We start from the raw sequence: 18892 nt of genomic DNA, 5'->3' as shown, positions 1-18892 counted from the left end.
CAGGGCGCCAGATAACATCCTGTGCGCTGCTGAGCTGAGCTGGGGCGCGGCCGCCTGTCTGCACTGGCAGCACCATGTCGCTCCTGGTCGTCAGCATGGCGTGTGTTGGTGAGTCCTGGAAGGGAATCGAGGGAGGGAGTGCGGGGATGGGGATCCGGACCTGGAGGTAAAGATATGGGCCTAGAGGTGGAGATATGGGCCTGGGGTGGAGATACAGACCCGGAGCAGAGATACAAGCCTGGAGGTGGAGATCTGGGCCTGTTGTGTAGATCTGGGCCGGGAGGCTGAGTCCCTGCACAGCCGAGATCCTTGTTCCTGGGGGCAGGTAGGCAGCGAGGGTGAGGTTAACTTCAGCCCAGCAAGGGCCTCGCTACCAAGACGCACAGCCCAGTGGGGGAGCTGGGTGCCCTGGTTTGCGCGCAGATGGATGGTCCACCATGATCTCTCTTTCCAGGGTTCTTCTTGGTCCAGAGGGCCTGTCCACACATGGGTGAGTCCTTCCCCAAACCTTAGGGTGTCATCTCCCCACATAAGAGGATTTTCCTGAAACGGGAGGGCAGTCCTGTCGGGGAGTCTCACATAAGCTAGGAAGAGGGGACCCTCAGATGCGCGGCCCACAGTTCTGACCTCGCCCTCTCCAGTCTCTCTTTCCCTTTCCTGAGTCAAGCTCTATGAAGACCGGGGTAAGATTGGGGTGCTGCAAGCTGGGGTGTGCAGTGAGGAAGTGGTGTCAGCAGCAGAGAAAGAGAGGGAAGCAGTGCTAGGAACAGCAGGTCCTCTGAGGACAAAGGTGTAACTCACACCCTCCAGCGTTTCCGTGGCGGTAGGGGCTGCAGTGTGGCTGCTGTCATTCTACCTAAGAGGTGGGGAAACCACAGCCATGGCCCTGACATTCCAAATCCTCTGATGGGGGGTCACTTCATGAGCTGGCTGATATTCCATTCACATAGGACTTGCCCTCCATGCCATGTCTACTTTGAGTTGTTTTATGTGAGTAATCTTGCAGTATTAAGATCTAGTAAGAGTCACTTAATTGTCACTTGCTCAAAGTTCTCAGCTGACACTTTTGTTGTAGGGAGACACCATGTCTATGCGGGATGGGTCCTTCCCGTAGTCCTGGGCACCCAGGTGTGTTAGGAGGCTTAGAAACGTGGAAGGCGGTGAATCTTCTGAGCACTGGGAGTGAGGGGCAGCTCCACGTCCTCCTTTCTAAGGCGGTGCCTCCTTCTCCCCCAGGTGGTCAGGACGAACCCTTCCTGTCTGCCTGGCCCAGCACTGTGGTGCCTCAAGGAGGACACGTGACTCTTCGGTGTCACTATCGTGGTGGGTTTAACAATTTCACGCTGTACAAAGAAGACGAAATCCACGTTCCCATCTTCCACGGCAAAATATTCCAGAAGAGCTTCATCATGGGCCCTGTGACCCCAGCACATGCAGGGACCTACAGATGTCAGGGTTCACACCCGCACTCCCCCACTGGGTGGTCGGCACCCAGCAACCCCGTGGTGATCATGGTCACAGGTCAGAGGCTTTCTGTCTGGGCTTCTCACTGTCCCACCTCCTGAATCCCAGAGCTTCTGGTCAGGGTGTCCATCAGGGTCCCATCACCCAGGCCCTGACTGTATTTGGGATAAAGGGGGATTGAATACAGGGGATATGGGCACTGTGGTGGAAAGAATAACTGTCCCCAACGATGGCTACATTGTAATCCCTGGAGCCTGTGACTATTTATGTTATAGGACAGGGGACTGAAGGGGAAGGTGGAACTCAGGTTGTTGATGAGTTGACCTTGAGATGGGGAGACGGCCTGGACTGTCCCGCTGGGCTCAGTGTAATCACAAGGGTCCACATGAGAAGAGGAGGAAGAGGGGAGTGTGGGTTAGAGCAGCCTAGTGGGAGGGAGACTCCACCAGCCACTGCAGGCTTTGAAGGTGGAGGAAGGCCACTAGTCACAGAATGCAGGTGGTCTCTAAGGGCTGGAGAAGTCAAGAGACTGATTCGCTGAGTCTCCAAAGGGAACGCAGCCCTGTAGACGCCTTGATATTAGTGCAGGGAGAACTGGATCCAATTTCTGTCTCCAGAAGTGGAAGGGGTCAGTGTGTTCTCTCCTGCTGCTGTGTTTGTGATAATTTTCTGCAGCAGCAACAGGAAACCAACACAGGAACCCAGGTCAAGGACAAGTTAGGAAACCAAACAAGGATAGCCGGGCGTGGTGGTGGGCGCGAGAAATCTAACGACTGGGGAGGCTGAGGCAAGAGAATCATTTGAACCGGGGAGGCAGAGGTTTCAGTGAGCCAAGACCACACCACTACACTCCAGCCTGGGTGAAAAAGTGACTGTCTGAAAAATAAATTAATTAATCAATTAATTAAAGAAACCAAGCAAGGAGAAGGTTGGCTACCCTGAGATCAGCAAGAGCGGGATGCTGATGCCACCACCAGGCTCCATCCACATAGGAAGGGCTTGATGCTCCTGGAACCAGCACCAGGGGCCACCCTATGGAAGCTGGGGCCACGGAGAAGGCACAGACATGGCAGGAGAGTCTCCCCATCCCCATCAGGAACAGGGTGTGTGGACACTGATGTCTGCCTTACTGATGAGTTTATACCTCCTGCCACAGACTCCAATTTGTTCAAAAGAGATTGATTCAGGCTGCTAAGAGCCTGGACATGCAGCCTGTCTTCTTCCACCCCCACATAGAGAGCAGGAAAGAGATTCGTGGGAAACAGATACAACAGCCCAAGAGATGAGGCTGTCTTCACAGTGGGAAGGGAGTCAGGGGCTACTGGAGACAGAGGGACAGAGAAGAGGGAGGAAGACAGATGGAAGGACCTCCACCGGGGATATGGGCACAGAAAAGACACGGAGGCCCAGAGAGGGAGGAGAGAGACACACACCTGAGAGGGGAACCCTCCCTCATTCCAGGTGCCATGGATGGGATGATAAAGAGAGACGCCTTCTAAACTCACAACCTCTCTTTCTAGGAGTCCACAGAAAACCTTCCCTCCTGGCCCTCCCAGGTCCCCTGGTGAAATCAAATGAGACAGTCATCCTACAATGTTGGTCAGATGTCATGTCTGAGCACTTTCTTCTGCACAGAAAGGGGATCTCTGAGGATCCCTTGCATCTCATTGGAGAGCTCCATGATGGGGTCTCCAAGGCCAACTTCTCCATCGGTCCCATGACGCAAGACCTTGCAGGGACCTACAGATGCTACGGTTCTCTTCCTCACTCCCCCTATGAGTTGTCAGCTCCCAGTGACCCCCTGGACATCGTGATCACAGGTGAGAGTGTCCGGACATTCTTCTCATTGTCACTGGGACACAGAGTGAATGATCCAGGACTTGGAACCCCCAGGTGGTCATGAGGAAGATGAGCGTGGGATTCTTATGGAGAGAGACTGACTTGGTGAGGTCTGTACCAACAGAGACAGAGAAACAGGAGACACAAGTACAGACCAGGTGTCATAACAGAGGACAGACACAGGGGCCATACAGGGAGGTAGAAAAGAGAGAAAGAGGTAAAGGAGACAGACAGACAGACGTGTTCCAGAGAGAGGTGTCCTTCCATGCTGACTTTGCTCAGACACCTGGCACAGGTTAGAAGGTTCATTTCTGTTTTACCTCCACAAAGTGTTGTCTACCAGGAGAACCCAAGGACACTCATATTTCTGACCTGAGTTGGGCCCTGTGGCCTCAGCCTTGTGGCACCTACAGATGCCATGTTTATACTGACACCTCCACCTTCCATGCAATGGAAAGTAATCGTCCCAGGATATCATGGCCCCAGAACACCAACCCCTGTATGCCGTGTGAACTTGGGGTCCCCAGACTGGATTCTGAGGCTCATATTCCAAATAATCCCACATACGATAGGATCTCTGAGAGACACAGAGAAAAATCAGGGACACCAAAAAGCAAAGACATAAACACACACAAAATGAGCCAGAAGAAGGAGATTAAGAGATCCACAGACACATAAAAAGAAAGAAAAGAGGGCAGAGGAGTGGAGAGAATGATGGAAAGGAGGAGAGAAAAGCCCCAAAATCAGAACGCTGAGGGAGGGACACAAAGACAGAGAAAGATAAAGATATGGGGATGGATTGCAGAGATTCCAAATAGAACTAGAGAGACTGAGAGGCAGAGAAAGACAAGGAGGTGGAGAGAGAGAGATGATAGATGGATAGATAGATATAGATAGATGATAAATAGGTAGATGATAGATAATGTATTGGTTATAGATACATAGATGATGATTGATAGACGATACCTAGAGATGATGATGATGATGATGATGATGATGATGATAGACACATTGATATATACATAGATACATAGACAGAGACAGAGAGGCAGATAAAGAGGTAATAGAGAGAGAGATGATACATATATAGATAAGAGATGATTGATGGATAGACAGACAACTGATAGAGAGATAGATAAATGATACATAAATATAGGTGATAGATAATTTGTAGATAGACACAAAATAGATAAATAGATAGATTGATAGATAATAGATAGAAATGTGCAGAAAGTTATGAACAACACAGAAAGTGAGAGACTCAAAATTAAAGAAAAAGGAAGATCAAGTCAACCAATCCAAGGAGGGTCAGAGAGAATAAAACAATCCAAAAAGGGAAAACATACCTCGTGGTGGGAAAGTGTGGTCAGAGACCTAGAGAGACAGACAAGGTGGAAGGAGGAAATAGACATGAAGAGAGATGGGGTGGAGGGTGAGAGAGAGACAGAGAGCATTAGGCCATAGAGCAGGGGAGTGAGTTCTCAGCTCAGGTGAAGGCAGCTGTGACAAGGAAGAACCTCCCTGAGGAAACTGCCTCTTCTGCTTCCAGGTCTATATGAGAAACCTTCTCTCTCAGCCCAGCCGGGCCCCACGGTTCAGGCAGGAGAGAATGTGACCTTGTCCTGCAGCTCCAGGAGCTCCTACGACATCTACCATCTATCCAGGGAGGGGGAGGCCCGTGAACGTGAACTTAGCTTCCTTGCAGTGACCAAGGTCAACGGAACATTCCAGGCCGACTTTCCTCTGGGCCCTGCCACCCAAGGAGGGACCTACAGATGCTTCGGCTCTTTCCGTGTCTCTCCCTACGAATGGTCAAACTCGAGTGACCCACTGCTTGTTTCTGTCACAGGTGAGAAACCCCATACCTGTCCCATGTCTTATGATCCTAGAGCCTTAGCTCAGGAGCTTCCTGCTGATGATGGGAGAAGCATGGACAGATGCAGAGAGAACACGCAGCCTGGGTGTGAGGGTGGGGTCAGGGCACAGGATGGCAGACAAGGCACCTCCAAACCCTCCTGCATGGCCTGCATGGATGCCCGCGGTCAGGGCTCCATGCACCCAGGCAGATGGACAAACCAGTCAGGACAGACCCAGAGGAGGGGAGACTGGGCTCAGTTTGGGGAGATCAGAGTTTCCCTCAGCCCCTCAATCTTACCCATTTCCCAGAAGCCCATCCTGGTCTCTCACCCGCACAGAGATGTCATCACCAGCAACCCCTACACCCTTTTCTTTTCATTTTCAAAAATATTTATTGAGGTTAAATGTAACTATATAATTTACCACCTTTACCATTTTTAAAAGTAAAATCCAGTGGTCATAAATACCTTTATATGCTGGGTGAGGTGGTTCACGGTTGTAATCTCGGCGCTTTGAGAGGCCAAGGAAAGTGGCCTCTAATCAGGGACTGATTTAGAGTCCCTCTAAATCAGGGACTCGAGATCAGCCTGGCCAACATGTGGGAAATTCATCATTACTAAAAAGACAAGAAACATTAGCCAAGCCTGCTGGCATGCACCTGTAGTCCTAGCTACTTGGGAGGCTGAGGCAGGAGAAGCACTTAAGCCCAGGAGGCAGAGGTTGTGCTGAGCCGAGATCATGCCACTGCACTGCAGCCTGGGAGACAGAGAGAGACTCTGTCTCTAAATAAATAAATACACCTATATTCCTTTTTTTTGTTACCCTCCACCCTTCCCTTCCTGGCCTCTGGTAGCCACCATTCTATTGTCTACCTTCATGAGATCCACCTTTTAGCTCCTGCATATGGGTGAGAAATGGGAATCTTTGCAATGACCTCCAGTTCCATCCATGTGGCTGCAGATGACAGGGTGTTATTGTTTCTATGGATGAGTAGTCTCCACTGTGTGTGTACTACATTCTCTCTATCCATTCACCCACTGACGGGCAGGTAGGTTGACTCCACATCTTGGTTACTGTGAACAGTGCTGCACCAATCATGGGAGTGCAGATATCACTTCGATACACTGATGTCCTTTCCTTTGGATATAAACCCAGTAGTGAAATTGCTGGATACTATGCAAGTTCTCTTTTTAGCTTTTTTTTTTTTTTTTTTTTTTTTTTTTGAGAAGGAGTTTCCCTCCTTAGCCGAAGCTGGAGTCAAAGTTGTGCGACCTTGGCTCATTGCAACCTCTGCCTCCCAGGTTCAAATGATTCTCCTGACTCAGCCTCCCTAGTAGCTGTGATTCCAGGTGCACGCCACCATGCCTGGCTAATTTTTGTATTTTTTAGCACAGACAGAATTTCCCAATTTTGGCCAGGCTGCTCTCAAACTCCTGACCTCAAGTGAGGTGCCTGCCTCGGTTTCCCAAAGTGCTGAAATTACAGGCGTAAGCCACTATGCCCAGCCTCTTTTAGTTTTTTAAAGAATTTCCATAATTTTCTCCATAATAGTTGTACTAATTTACATTCCTACCAACAGGGAACCAGGGTTCTCCTTTCTCTACCACCTTGCCAGCACTTGTTTTGCCTGTCTTGCACATAAAAGCCATTTTATTTTACTTTATTTTATTTTATTTTATTTATTTATGTTGAGATGGAGTTTCGCTCATAGTCGCCCAGGCTGGAGTGCAATGGTGTGATCTCGGCTCACTGCAACCTCCACCTCCCAGGTTCAAGTGATTCTCCTGCCTCAGCCTCCCAAGTAGCTGGGATTACAGGCATGCGCCACCACACCTGGCTCATTTTTGTATGTTTAGTAGAGACGGAGTTTCTCCATGTTGGTCAGGCTGGTCTCCCGACCTCAGGTGATCTGCCCACCTCCGCCTCCCAAAGTGCTGGGATTACAGGCGTGAGCCACTGGCCTAAAAGGCATTTTAATGGGATGAGATGAAAACTCATCGCGATTTTAATTTGCATTTCTGTGATGATGAGTGATGCTGAGCACTTTTTCATATACGTGATTGCCATTTGTATGTTTTGTTTGTGGAGAAATGTCTCCTCATGTCTTTTGCTCATTTTTTAATTAAATTATTTGTTTTACTGAGTTGTTTGAGCTTCTTATATTTCTAGTTATTAATCCCATCTCAGATGAATAGTTTGCAAATATTTGCTCCCATTTTGTGGGTTGTCTTATCACTTTGTTGGTTTCTCTTTTGTGGTGCAGAAGTTGCTTAGTTTGATGTAATCCCAGTGGTCTATTTTTTGCTTTGATCACTTGTGTTTTGAAGGTTTCAAACAAAATATCTTTCCTCAGACAAATGTCTTCCCCAATATTTTCTTCTATGTGTTTCATAGGTTCAGGCCTTAGACTCGTGTTTTTAATCTATTTTCATTTGATTTTTCTGTATGGTGACAGGTAGAGGTGCAGTTTTATTCCTCTGCATGTAGATATCCAGTTTTCCCTGCACTGTTTATTGAAAAGACTGTCCTTTCCTGATTGTAAGTTCTTGGCACCTTTGTCAAAGTCCATTAAATGGACTGGGCATGGTGGCTCACACCTTCAATTCCAGCACTTTGGGAGGCCGAGGCGGGTGGATCACCTGAGGCCAGGAGTTCAAGACCAGGCTGGCCAACAGAGAGAAACCTCGTCTCTAATAAAAATACAAAAATTAGCTGAGCATGGTGATCAGTGCCTGTAATACAACTACTTGAGAGTTTGAGGCAAGAGAATTGCTTGAATCCAGGAGGTGGAGGTTGCATTGAGCTGAGATTGCACCTCTGCACTCCAGCCTGCATGACAGAGCAAGATTCCATCACACACACACACACACAAAATGCCATTGGATGTAAACGCATGGATTATATCTGTGTTCTGCATTCTGTTCCATTTTTTATGTGCCTTTCTCTATGCCAATGTCATGGTGTTTTGCTTACTACAGCTCTGTAACATATTTCTAAGTCAGTTAGTGTGATGCTCCTGTTTTCTCTTTATACCTTGAAGTCTCAAGACAGTGGGCATCACACACAAAAATTATGGAGAAGAGGATCCCAAGACTCCCAGGGTCCAACATTAGAAAACAGAGTGTTGGCCATGAACCAACCTCAAAGATTTCCATTGAGTAGAGGACAAGCACCCTCATTTCCTCATATCTCTCCTGTCCCATGTTCTAGGAAACCCTTCAAGTAGTTGGCCTTCACCCACAGAACCAAGCTCCAAATCTGGTGAGTAAAGGACTCCTCTTATCTCTGCTTTTGGAAACCTGGGGAGGTGGAAGCCTTGGATGAAAGCGTTGGCTCAAACCTCCCAGCTCTGTGAATGAGGGCCTGTCTTCCATCATCTCTGAACTCCAGACACTCCAACGGTGAAAGGGATCTGGGGCCACCAAAGGGCTCATTGAAGTCTCTTAATCTTTCATTTTCTGCAGCTGAGACCTCCTACAAGCTAGAAGAATAATTGCAAATCTGACATCCTTCTCAGGAAAAATGCAGTGTTTTTTCAGCCTGCATTCCTAACTGGAGGATAAATTCCTGGGGGCTTAGAGAGGGAAGGGAAGGGAACATCTGATGAGGGTGAGGTGTTTTAGAGAAGTTCCACTTGCCAAGGAATGAATTACTGTTGGTCATGAGGCAACCCTGGCTGACTCAGCAGAGCAAGAGCCTTGACGTAACAGAGAACAGAGCTCATGCACACACACTTCGACTCACTGACTCATTCAGCCACGGCCCCATGCTCAGACTGTGCAGTGTGGAACCTTTTCCTATTGTTGCCATAACAAATTTCCACAAGATTCGTGGGTGAAAACAAAACAGTTATTTAATTATCTTACAGTGGGGTAGCTCAAAGTATGAAGTGCATCTCACTGGGCTAAAATCAAGGTGACAGCAAGGCTGCCTTCCCACTGAGGGTTCCAGGCAAGAATCTGCTTGTCACTTTTCCCAGCTTCTAGAAGCTCCCACATTCCTTGGCTCCTGGTCCCCTTCCTCCTTCCTCAAAGCCCAAAAAGGCTGGTCACAACTCACATGGCATCACTCAGACCCTTCTTCCTTACCACACCTCTTTCTCGGAATGCTGCTCTCCCTTCTTCCCCTTCTTTTGAAAACTTGGGGATTCTATTGGGTTCACCAAGATAAAAATCCATCATAATCTCCTGGAAATCATCCAGGATACCCTTGTTTTAAGTTCAGCTGATTAGCAACCGTAATTCCATCTGCAATCTTCATCCCCCCTTTCATGTAAAATAACATATTCACAAGCTATGGAGACGAGGACATGGACATTTTTGGGGTGGGGTGGCATTCTTCTTCCACAAATAGTAAACGAGATGCATTTGGCCTCTGTTCTTGGGACACTGATATTGCAGATGGTTAAATGGGAGGACAGAAAATGTATGCACAAGTGGACCCATAAATAAATGATCCATTGAGAAGCATCTGTGCATGAAATCTATTAGTTTATTCATTTGTTTACTTACTTACTTATTTATTGAGACGGAGTCTTGCTCTGTCATCCAGGCTAGAGTGCAGTGGCATGATCTCGGCTCACTGCAACCTCCACCTCCTAGGCTGAAGTGATCTCCTCCCTCAGCCTCTCCAGTAGCTGGGATTACAGCCAACCACCACCATGCCCTGCTAACTCTTTTTGCATATTTTCTGTAGAGAGGATGTTTCACCATGTTGGCCGGGCTGGTCTCAAACTCCCAACCTCAAGTGATCAAACAGCCTGTGCCTCCCAACGCGCTGGGATAAGAGGCATGAGCCACAGGGCCGAGCCAAATTTTCAAATCAATAATAGATAATGCTGAGTGTATAATTTCAGGTGACAGAGAAGTTCTCACTAATCACATACTTGTGATGTTAATGAAAAAAATGGATTGAACCCTTGGAAGACTGGTGGAAGGATTTTCCACACAGCTGTCAGCCGTGAAGGCACAAAGGTGAAAACAATCTGATGTTGAAGGAAGAGGCTCTGCCTGAAATGCTGGGAATGAGATGGGGAGAATGGCAAGTTGACTGTAGAGAGACGGAGAGCACACTGGGTACACAGGAAACTAAGGAGGAACAAGGAGTGTGTGTTTTATACTCACAGCCATTGGACTCACCTCGGGGTAACCAGGAATCCCTACATGATTAATAGTGACTGACATGAAAATAAGGGAGGCCCAGGTGCGTAACTGGAATCTAGGAGACCGTGGAAAAGGCAATTCCCGCCCCACTGGTGAAATGTGGTGCTGATTTAGACACTAAATGAATGAAGTAGATGGATACAAGATATGTTCATGAGATAGAATCATTGGCTGGAAAGGCTTGCTGGGTTTGATTTTTCCTGGTAGTTTAATCCTTGCTTCATTAACTTATTTCTGAGATTTATTTCTCTTGCATCTAAATCAATACCTGGCAGAGGAGTGAGAGATAGATGAGGGGTGGTGCAAATGAAGGGACCTATTATAGCATAATATACAAGGCTGTGAATGGTGGCTCACGCCTGTAACCCGGCACTGCAGGAGGCCAAGGCGGGTGGATCACATGAAGTCAGGAGTTCGAGACCAGCCTGGCCAACATGCGGAAACCCTATCTGTACTAAAAATACAAAAATTAAGCCGGTGTGGTGGTGGTGCCTGACTGTAATCCCAGCTGCTTTGGAGGAGGAAGCAGGAGAATGACCTCAGCCCTGGAGGCAGAGGTTGCAGTGAGTTGAGAGTGCGTCACTGCACTCCAGCCTGGGTGACACAGGGACACTCCATCTCAAAAAATAAAAATAAAGAATACATAAACATAACAAACACAAATGATGCAGGCACCTGAATTCCAGTCATCATTTTTCTATTTCTCTATAATCGCTTCTTTGATCCTTTATCTTATCCATTAGAAAATCAGCCTAAAACCTCTTCCCTATTTGGCTTTCTGTGAACATGAGATCATGTGGAAAATATGAAAGCCCCGTGAACCCACCGGCACAGGTCCTGGAATAGAGAAAGTGCTCTGTTCATGGCATAAAACTTGCCCCTTCACCCAAATCCCCCACCTCACCCCTACTTCCAATCCCCTGTGGAGATTCAGATAGACCATGGGGAGGTAAACACTAATACTCCTTGGAGTGAGTTCAGATGTTGGAATCAGAGATCAGCGCCAGCACTAGCTCCTGCTCCCCTTTCCTACTAATTCACAGGAGGACAGGTGGCATTGAAGCAATAGATAATGGAGGGGGTTGTCCTTTCCCCGGCCTTTCGGGTAGAACAGCAGCCTCACATGTGTCTCCCGAGATCACAAAGAGTAGCACGTTTCACACGGGCTTCAACACTATTTCCTGGCTGTCTGACATAAGAGAATTCAACTTTGCTTTTTTGATCTTGATTTCACTTTTGTGTCCTTTTCTTAGAGAATGTAAATTGTCTGAGTCAAGAGGGTTGTGGATGTAGAAACTGTAAAGCACATTCGCTGTGTATCAATCCCAGTCCAGTCTTCCCAGAGAAGACTCTAAACACCTCCTGTACTGCACCCAGGGCTATGCCAATTCCTATCACTCACCGTCACTCCAGGGAGACAGAACACACAGGGAATACATGACATAGGCAGGTTCATTACTAACAGATAAGCAGCAGGTGACAACAGAAGCCTACATTTCAATGTGAGCCAGTCCCCCAAGGCTCAGAAAAGCTGCTCGGGACATATGGACTCACCCAATTTGCAGTGTATCTGGGGGAACACAAAAAGCAGCCCAGCCTGGGTTTTGTACCCTGGAGCCGCAGGAAGCACTCAGCTAAAGCATTGCATGACATCCTCCTCTAGGAAGAATAGGAAGACAGCCCAGGCTGTTCTGGGACATTCCTCCTGATCTCAGGACATTGCTGTCTTAGTCCAATTGTGTTGCTATAAAGGAACACTTGAGCCTGGGTAACGTCTAAAGAAAAGAGATTTGTTTGCCTTACAGTTCTGCAGGCTGTACGGGAAGCATGGAACCGGCATCTATTTCCTGTGACGGCCTCAGGCTGCTCCCACTCTGGCAGAAGGGAAGGAGGGTCTGTCTGTGCAGAGACCACAGAGATCACAGGGCAAGAGAGGGAGCAAGGGGGAGGGGGAGCAATGGAGCTTCCAAGCTCTTTTTAACAACCAGCTCTCCAGGAACTAATAGAGGGAGAACTTGCTAACCCCGTCGTGTGGGGCAGCATTGATCTGTTCATGATGGATCCACCTCCATGACCCAAACACCTTCGCATAGGCCCAACCTCCCACACTGGGGGTTAAATTTCAACATGAGGTTTGAAGGGGTCAAACATCTAAACTAAAGCAGTTGTATCTTCAGCACATTCTATGGTTTCTATGAGAGCTATAACTGAGAAAGCAGGAGAAAGCTGGGTCTCCCGCCATCAGGCTGCTCGTCCTAAGGAGACATTCCATGTGGTTACCTGACAATCAAGAAATGAGAGACAATCCATAAAGAGGAATTGCTATGATTAGCTTCTTATGGGATTCCCATCTTCCTCCAGGTATCCACAGACACCTGCACGTTCTGACTGGGACCTCGGTGGTCATCATCCTCTTCATCCTCCTCCTCTTCTTTCTCCTTCATCGCTGGTGCTCCAACAAAAACAGTAAGTTTCACGAAGCAGAGGCCAGAGACCTCAGGGCTGCCTGGGGAAGCAGGATAGGAGCAGGCAGGTGTGAGTTCCTCACTAGCACGATGGTCCCTGGCCCATAGCAGGAGCCACAGAGGCGGGGCTTTCCAGAGAGAGCACCAGACACCCTGCCCCTGCCTTCAACTCACAGACCATTGCCTGGTTCTGAATTGTATCCTCATGTCCCCTGCAGCCACTCACATCCAGAAGAAGGTTCCATGACAGGCAGAAAGTGGGAGACAGAATCAATGGGATGGGAACTGACAGCTATTCATGGAATGGGGTCTTACACTCAGAGAGATGGCATGTCTGAGTCTGGCTGTTGGCAGCTGAGGGACATCAGGCACCTACAGCCTCCCCCTGTGTGTTGGTATCTGTTCATGAAATGGGGACCCAGAAGTGCCCTCCAAGCTGTTTTGATGACTTCTGTCTCCTACAGATGCTGCTGTAATGGACCAAGAGCCTGCGGGGGACAGAACAGTGAACACAGGGGTAGGTCCTCCTCAGCCCAGCCTCATGGATACAGTCTTATTCCCTAATAGTCCTGAAAAATGTGAGCACCCTCCCTCACTCAGCATTTCCCTCTCTCCAGGATTCTGATGAACAAGACCCTCAGGAGGTGACATACGCACAGTTGGATCACTGCGTTTTCACACAGAGAAAAATCACTCGCCCTTCTCAGAGGCCCAAGACACCCCCAACAGATACCATCGTGTACACGGAACTTCCAAATGCTGATCCCAGATCCAAAGTTGTCTCCTGCCCACAAGCACCACAGTCAGGCCTTGAGGGGGTTTTCTAGGGAGACAACAGCCCTGTCTCAAACCCAGCTTGCCAGCTCCCATGTACCAGCAGCTGGAATCTGAAGGCATCAGTCTTCATCTTAGGGGATTGCTCTTCCTCACACCACAAATCTGGTGTCTCTCTCTTGCTTACAAATGTCTATGGTTCCCACTGCCTGCTGCAGAGAAAACACACTCCTTTGCTTAGCCCACAATTCTCTATTTCACTTGACCCCTGCCCACCTCTCCAACCTAACTGGCTTACTTCCTAGTCCTACTTGAGGCTGCGATCACACTGAGGAACTCACAATTCCAAACACACAAGAGGCTCCCTCTTAACATGGCACTTAGACACGTGCTGTTCCACCTTCCCTCATGCTGTTCCACCTTTCCTCAGACTATCTTTCAGTCTTCTGTCATCAGTAAAATTTATAAATTTTTTTATAATTTCAATGTAGCTCTCTCCTCTTCAAATAAACATGTCTGCCCTCATGGTTTCGGTAATGGGACTCTTTTTTGGCTGAAAGAAACCGGTGTTATCATTACTATGTCCATATAACCCGATATGTTCTCCACTGGGTTCTCACCCCTGGACTCTGAGCCTCTGGAAGCAGGGTGGAGCCTGATTTGTCTCTGGGACTCCAATTTCCTTCCAAAGATGCAGCACATAGGAGGTTCCAAGGATCGTGAATCAGATGAACAAGTGATATTCTTACTCTCTGCAGACCTGGAAAGCTGGCAGAGTCATTCCACCATGAAACATTTGTAGAGTCACAGGCCTTGTTAGTCTCATCTCCACGGGGACACATATCAACACATCATCTTTCATACTAGAAATATACAGTCGCTCCTCCATATCTGTGGGGTTTACAGGTGTTTATTGAACCAAGTATAAATCAAAAATAGTCAAAGAAAAAATCCACAAAGTTCCAAAAAGCAAAACTATATTGTATGGACACAAGTGAGGTGGTGTGTAGGCTGTATCAGGAATTACAAGTAATCAAGAGATGATTTCATGTATACAGGAGGATGTGCATGGGTTATATGCAAACGCTGTGCCATTTCATGCAAGATGCTTGAACACCTGCCGATTTTGGTGTCTGGTAGGGAGGGGGTTTTCATGGAACCAATCACCCATGAATAGTGAAGGACAACTGTATATAATTTTTATTCATCAATTTTAGAAATAAATCATCAAAATAATAAGATAAAAAATAAGCAGTGTTTTTACGGTGTGAAAATAAGCTTAGATTTATTTTTTCCTATGTGTAACCCTCTGGTCCAGTGTCATTTATTGAGAAGACATTCTATTCCACCTTAATCCACACGGCAGCCTCTGTCAACTACAAAGGGACTGTGTGTGCACAGATGTATTTTACACACTGTTTTCTGCTCAGTGGCTGTCTGTGTCCACTCTCATGAGGATGCTGCACTTTATGTAGCCTTATAGAACCCCTTACAATTTGGTAGCCTGAATCCTCAAATTTCTCCTTCCTCTTTAAGATTGCCATTATTATTATTATTGGCTACCTGCTTTTCCATGTAAATTTGTAATCATTTTTCTCATTTCCACCAAAAACAATGCTTGTAATTTTGTTGTGACTCCGTTAAATCTACAGATAAGTTCTGTCCTATAGAACATAATGCAAACCACATACGTTCTTTTAAATTTGCTAGTATCCAAATTAAAAAGCTAACAAGAAACAGATAAAATTGATTTAAGTTAACCCAATAGACCCAAAATATTATTAACCCAATAGACCCAAAATATTAACCTAATAGATCCAAAATATTATTTATTATCCAAATAGACTCACAATATTATCATTTCAACATGTAATCATGTTTCATCTTGGAAAATATCAGATCCATGTCTAGGTGGGCAAAGATTTTTCTTCGTAGTATCTCATTTCCACATTTCCACTAGGCACAGAAACTGCCCCCAAGGCTCAGGATGATAAGATGCAGTAGGAATGGGTAGATGTTTCTGGAGGAAAATGACTAAATGAAATTGAGACCTCAGAGTTTGGGGAACTCACTAGAACTAGAGGGACAGTGTGGGGGAGGGAACTGGGAGATGTTGATCAAAGGATACAAAGTTTTAGGTATTCAGGAGGAACGGGTCTGAAGATCGCTCGTACAGCTTTGCCACTATAGTTGACAATACCGTACTCTATACTTGAAATTTACCCGGAGAGTAGTTTTTTTAAAATATGGAACACTTCACGAATTTGCCTGTCATTCTTGTGCAGGGGCCATGCTAGTCTTTTCTGTATCGTTCCAATTTTAGTATATGTGCTGCCAAGGCGAGCATGGGAGAGTAGATCTTAAGGGTCCTCACCACAAAAAAAAAAAAAAAAAGAAATAAACAATAGGCCTGGCGCGCTGGCTCACACCTGTAATCCCGGCACTTTGGGAGGCCAAGACGGGCAGATCACTTGAGGTCAGGAGTTCAAGACCAGCATGGCCAACATGGTGAAACCCTGTCTCTACTAAAAATACAAACATTAGCCGGGCATGGTGACACAAGCCTGTAATCCCAGCTACTCAGGAGGCTGAGGCACGAGAATCGCTTGAACCTGGGAGCGGAGGTTGCAGTGAGCCAAGATCGCACCACTGCACTCCAGCCTGGGAGACAGAGTGAGACTCCCTCTCGAAAACAAAACAAAAAAGAAAAAGAAATGAAACAATAACCCTGCCAAATGATGGATATGTTAACTAGCTTGGCCGGGCGCGGTGGCTCACGCTTGTAATCCCAGCACTTTGGGAGGCCGAGGCAGGCGGATCACGAGGTCAGGAGATCGAGACCACGGTGAAACCCCGTCTCTGCTAAAAATACAAAAAATTAGCCGGGCGTGGTGGCGGGCGCCTGTGGTCCCAGCTACTCGGAGAGGCTGAGGCAGGAGAATGGCGTGAACCCGGGAGGCAGAGCTTGCAGTGAGCCGAGATTGAGCCACTGCACTCCAGCCTGGGTGAAAAAGCGAGACTCCGTCTCAAACAAAAAAAAACTAGCTTAACTGCGATGACCATGTCACCATGTATACATACATCAAAACATCAAGTGTAATACACCTTAAATATATACAATTTCCATTTGTCAATCATATCTCAATACAGCTGAAAGAAACCTCTAAGTTTCAACTTTATTTTCAGAAAGCTGTGCCATGCTTACCTCAGTGCCTAAGTATACTCTAATTCATGGAAATGGCCTTTAAAACTGCAGAGAGTAGCTGGGTGCAGTGGCTCACACCTATAATCCCAGCACTTTGGGAATCGGAGGCAGGTGAATCATGAAGTCAAGAGTTCGAGATCAGCCTGGCCAACATGGTGAAACTCCGTCTCTACTAAAAATACAAAAAATAGCTGGGCATGGTGGCAAGCACCTGTAAGTCTGAGATACTCAGGAGGCTGAGACAGGAGAATTGCTTGAACCCAGGAGGCAGAGGTTGCAGTGAGCCGAGATCGTGCCATTGCACTCCAGCCTGGGTGCCAGGGTGAGACTCTATCTCAAAAAAAAAAAAAAAAAAAAAAACCGCAGAGAGTTAAGGCGCTCGCTGGCCACTCTCCGGTACCTCTGAGGTCAGTGGATAGAGAAGCAGCTCCCCTTCTTCTTCCTCGAAACCAAGGCCTCCTTCCTTCTGAGGCGTTTGGGACAAATTCTCCACACAGGTGCAGCTGAGCACTGTAAAGTCCCATTAAGGGTTGAGGGTCCCCATCGCCAGTCACAGTTTATTCCCACTGAGGGTTGAGGGTCTCCACTGCCAGTCAGTTTATTCCCACTGAGGGTTGAGGGTCTCCACTGCCAGTCACAGTTTAGTGCCACTGAGGGTTGAGGGTCTCCAATGCCAGTCAGTTTATTCCCACTGAGGGTTGAGGGTCTCCACTGCCAGTCACAGTTTAGTGCCACTGAGGGTTGAGGGTCTCCAATGCCAGTCAGTTTATTCCCACTGAGGGTTGAGGGTGTCCACTGCCAGTCACAGTTTATTCCCACTGAGGGTTGAGGGTGTCCACTGCCAGTCACAGTTTATTCCCACTGAGGGTTGAGGGTCTCCACTGCCAGTCACAGTTCAGTCCCATGAGGGTTGAGGGCCTCCAATGCCAGTCACAGTTTGGGCTTATTAGGGTTTATGCTGTGCACGGAGAATGGAACTTACCAATCAACTCTTAGTGACCAGTTAGACAGATTCAAGGCAAATTTCCCTACTGGGAAATCCCAAATCCCAAAACATGCAGAGACCAATAGATGCCTCAGTTCTTCTGTGTTTCCATCTAAATCCTTGGGTCACTGTGACTCCTGTAGTTATGTGGTTTGTAATTCCTTGGGCCGTAGAATGGCTATGATAGGCCCTCTGCTAAGGGGACTGGTGACAGTTGAGATAGGAACATGGAAGCTACAGTAGTCAGGGTTCTCCAGAAAAAAAAAATCAATACTAATAATGATAGATATATAGATACTGATTGATAGACAAATAATGATAGATATATAATATATCACAAATAATGATAGACAGATAGATGGCTAATGACAGATATATAATGATTGATACCCAGATAGGGTATTTATATATTGGCTTATGCAACTATGTAGACTGACAGGTCCCATGATCTGCCCCTATGATCTGCCATCTGCAAGCTGGAGACCCAGGGGAGTCCACGTGTAGTTCCGGTCTACGTGCAAAAGTCTGAGAACCAGGAGAGTCAGTGGTATACATAACAGTCCAAAAGCTGGCAGACTCATGCGGGGCACGACGGCTCACACCTGTGAGCCATCTTTGGGATGGCTTTGGGAGACCAAGGCAGGCAGATCACCTGAGGTCAGAGTTCAAGACCAGCCTGGCCAACATGGCGAAACCCCACCTTTACTAAAAATACAAAAATTAGCCGGGCATAGTGGCGCTCGCTTGTAATCCCAGCTACTCAGGGGCTGAGGTACGAGAATTGCTTGAACCCAAGAGGTGAAGGTTGCGGTGAGCCGAGATCGCACCACAGCACTCCAGCCTGGGCGACAGAGTGAGACTCTATCTCAAAAAAAAAAAAAAAAAAAAAAAAGCTGCCAGGCTCAACATCTAAAGAGTCAATGTTTCAGTGAGAGTTCAAGAGCCAGAAAAGACCGACGTCCAGGCAAAAGGAACTCCATCTTACATTACCAGTTCAGTTTTTTGTTCTATTCAGGTCTCACCTGACTGAATGAGGCCGACTCACATGAGGGAGTGCAATCTGCTTTATAAATTACACTAATTCCAACGATAATCTCATTCAGCAACACCCCCACAGACACACACAGAATAATATTGAACC

General features: G+C 47.2%; 1 protein-coding gene and 1 non-coding gene across 12 annotated transcripts; one reads left to right on the top strand and one right to left on the bottom strand.

Annotated features, from left to right (window-relative positions):
• Positions 1–11: 11 nt before the first annotated feature.
• On the top strand, positions 12–14089 carry KIR3DL2 (killer cell immunoglobulin like receptor, three Ig domains and long cytoplasmic tail 2). 11 transcript variants are annotated; one of them, XM_030819635.1, is made up of 9 exons: positions 12–108; positions 455–490; positions 1237–1521; positions 2985–3284; positions 4853–5152; positions 8371–8421; positions 12684–12788; positions 13252–13304; positions 13405–14086. In XM_030819635.1, the coding sequence occupies exons 1-9, from the start codon at positions 75–77 to the stop codon at positions 13612–13614; spliced, it is 1374 nt and encodes a 457-aa protein (XP_030675495.1). In that variant the 5' UTR covers positions 12–74; the 3' UTR covers positions 13615–14086. The 11 variants fall into 11 exon arrangements, with proteins under 11 accessions (XP_030675495.1, XP_030675498.1, XP_030675505.1 ...); XM_030819638.1 differs by having other exon boundaries at positions 29–108; positions 12684–12792; positions 13405–14089; XM_030819636.1 differs by having other exon boundaries at positions 75–108; positions 3021–3284; positions 13405–13614.
• A 1712-nt stretch (positions 14090–15801) lies between these two features.
• LOC115837195 lies at positions 15802–15908 on the bottom strand. The gene has a single exon (XR_004032212.1). It is a non-coding gene; the product is annotated as a U6 spliceosomal RNA (small nuclear RNA).
• Between the last annotated feature and the right edge of the window lie 2984 nt (positions 15909–18892).

This window comes from Nomascus leucogenys, chromosome 10 (assembly GCF_006542625.1).
Source record: "Nomascus leucogenys isolate Asia chromosome 10, Asia_NLE_v1, whole genome shotgun sequence".
In the NCBI taxonomy this organism is placed as follows: Eukaryota; Metazoa; Chordata; class Mammalia; order Primates; family Hylobatidae; genus Nomascus; species Nomascus leucogenys.
The sequence above is the reverse complement of the archived record's forward strand: the minus strand, read 5'-3'. Positions and strand labels throughout refer to the sequence as shown.

Bases quoted from the DNA above. Each gene is read 5' to 3' on its own strand.
- KIR3DL2 (XM_030819635.1), top strand. From the start codon at position 75: ATGTCGCTCCTGGTCGTCAGCATGGCGTGTGTTG. The intron at 491-1,236 runs GTGAGTCCTTCC...CTTCTCCCCCAG, and splicing joins GAGGGCCTGTCCACACATGG to GTGGTCAGGACGAACCCTTC. The intron at 3,285-4,852 runs GTGAGAGTGTCC...TTCTGCTTCCAG, and splicing joins CCTGGACATCGTGATCACAG to GTCTATATGAGAAACCTTCT.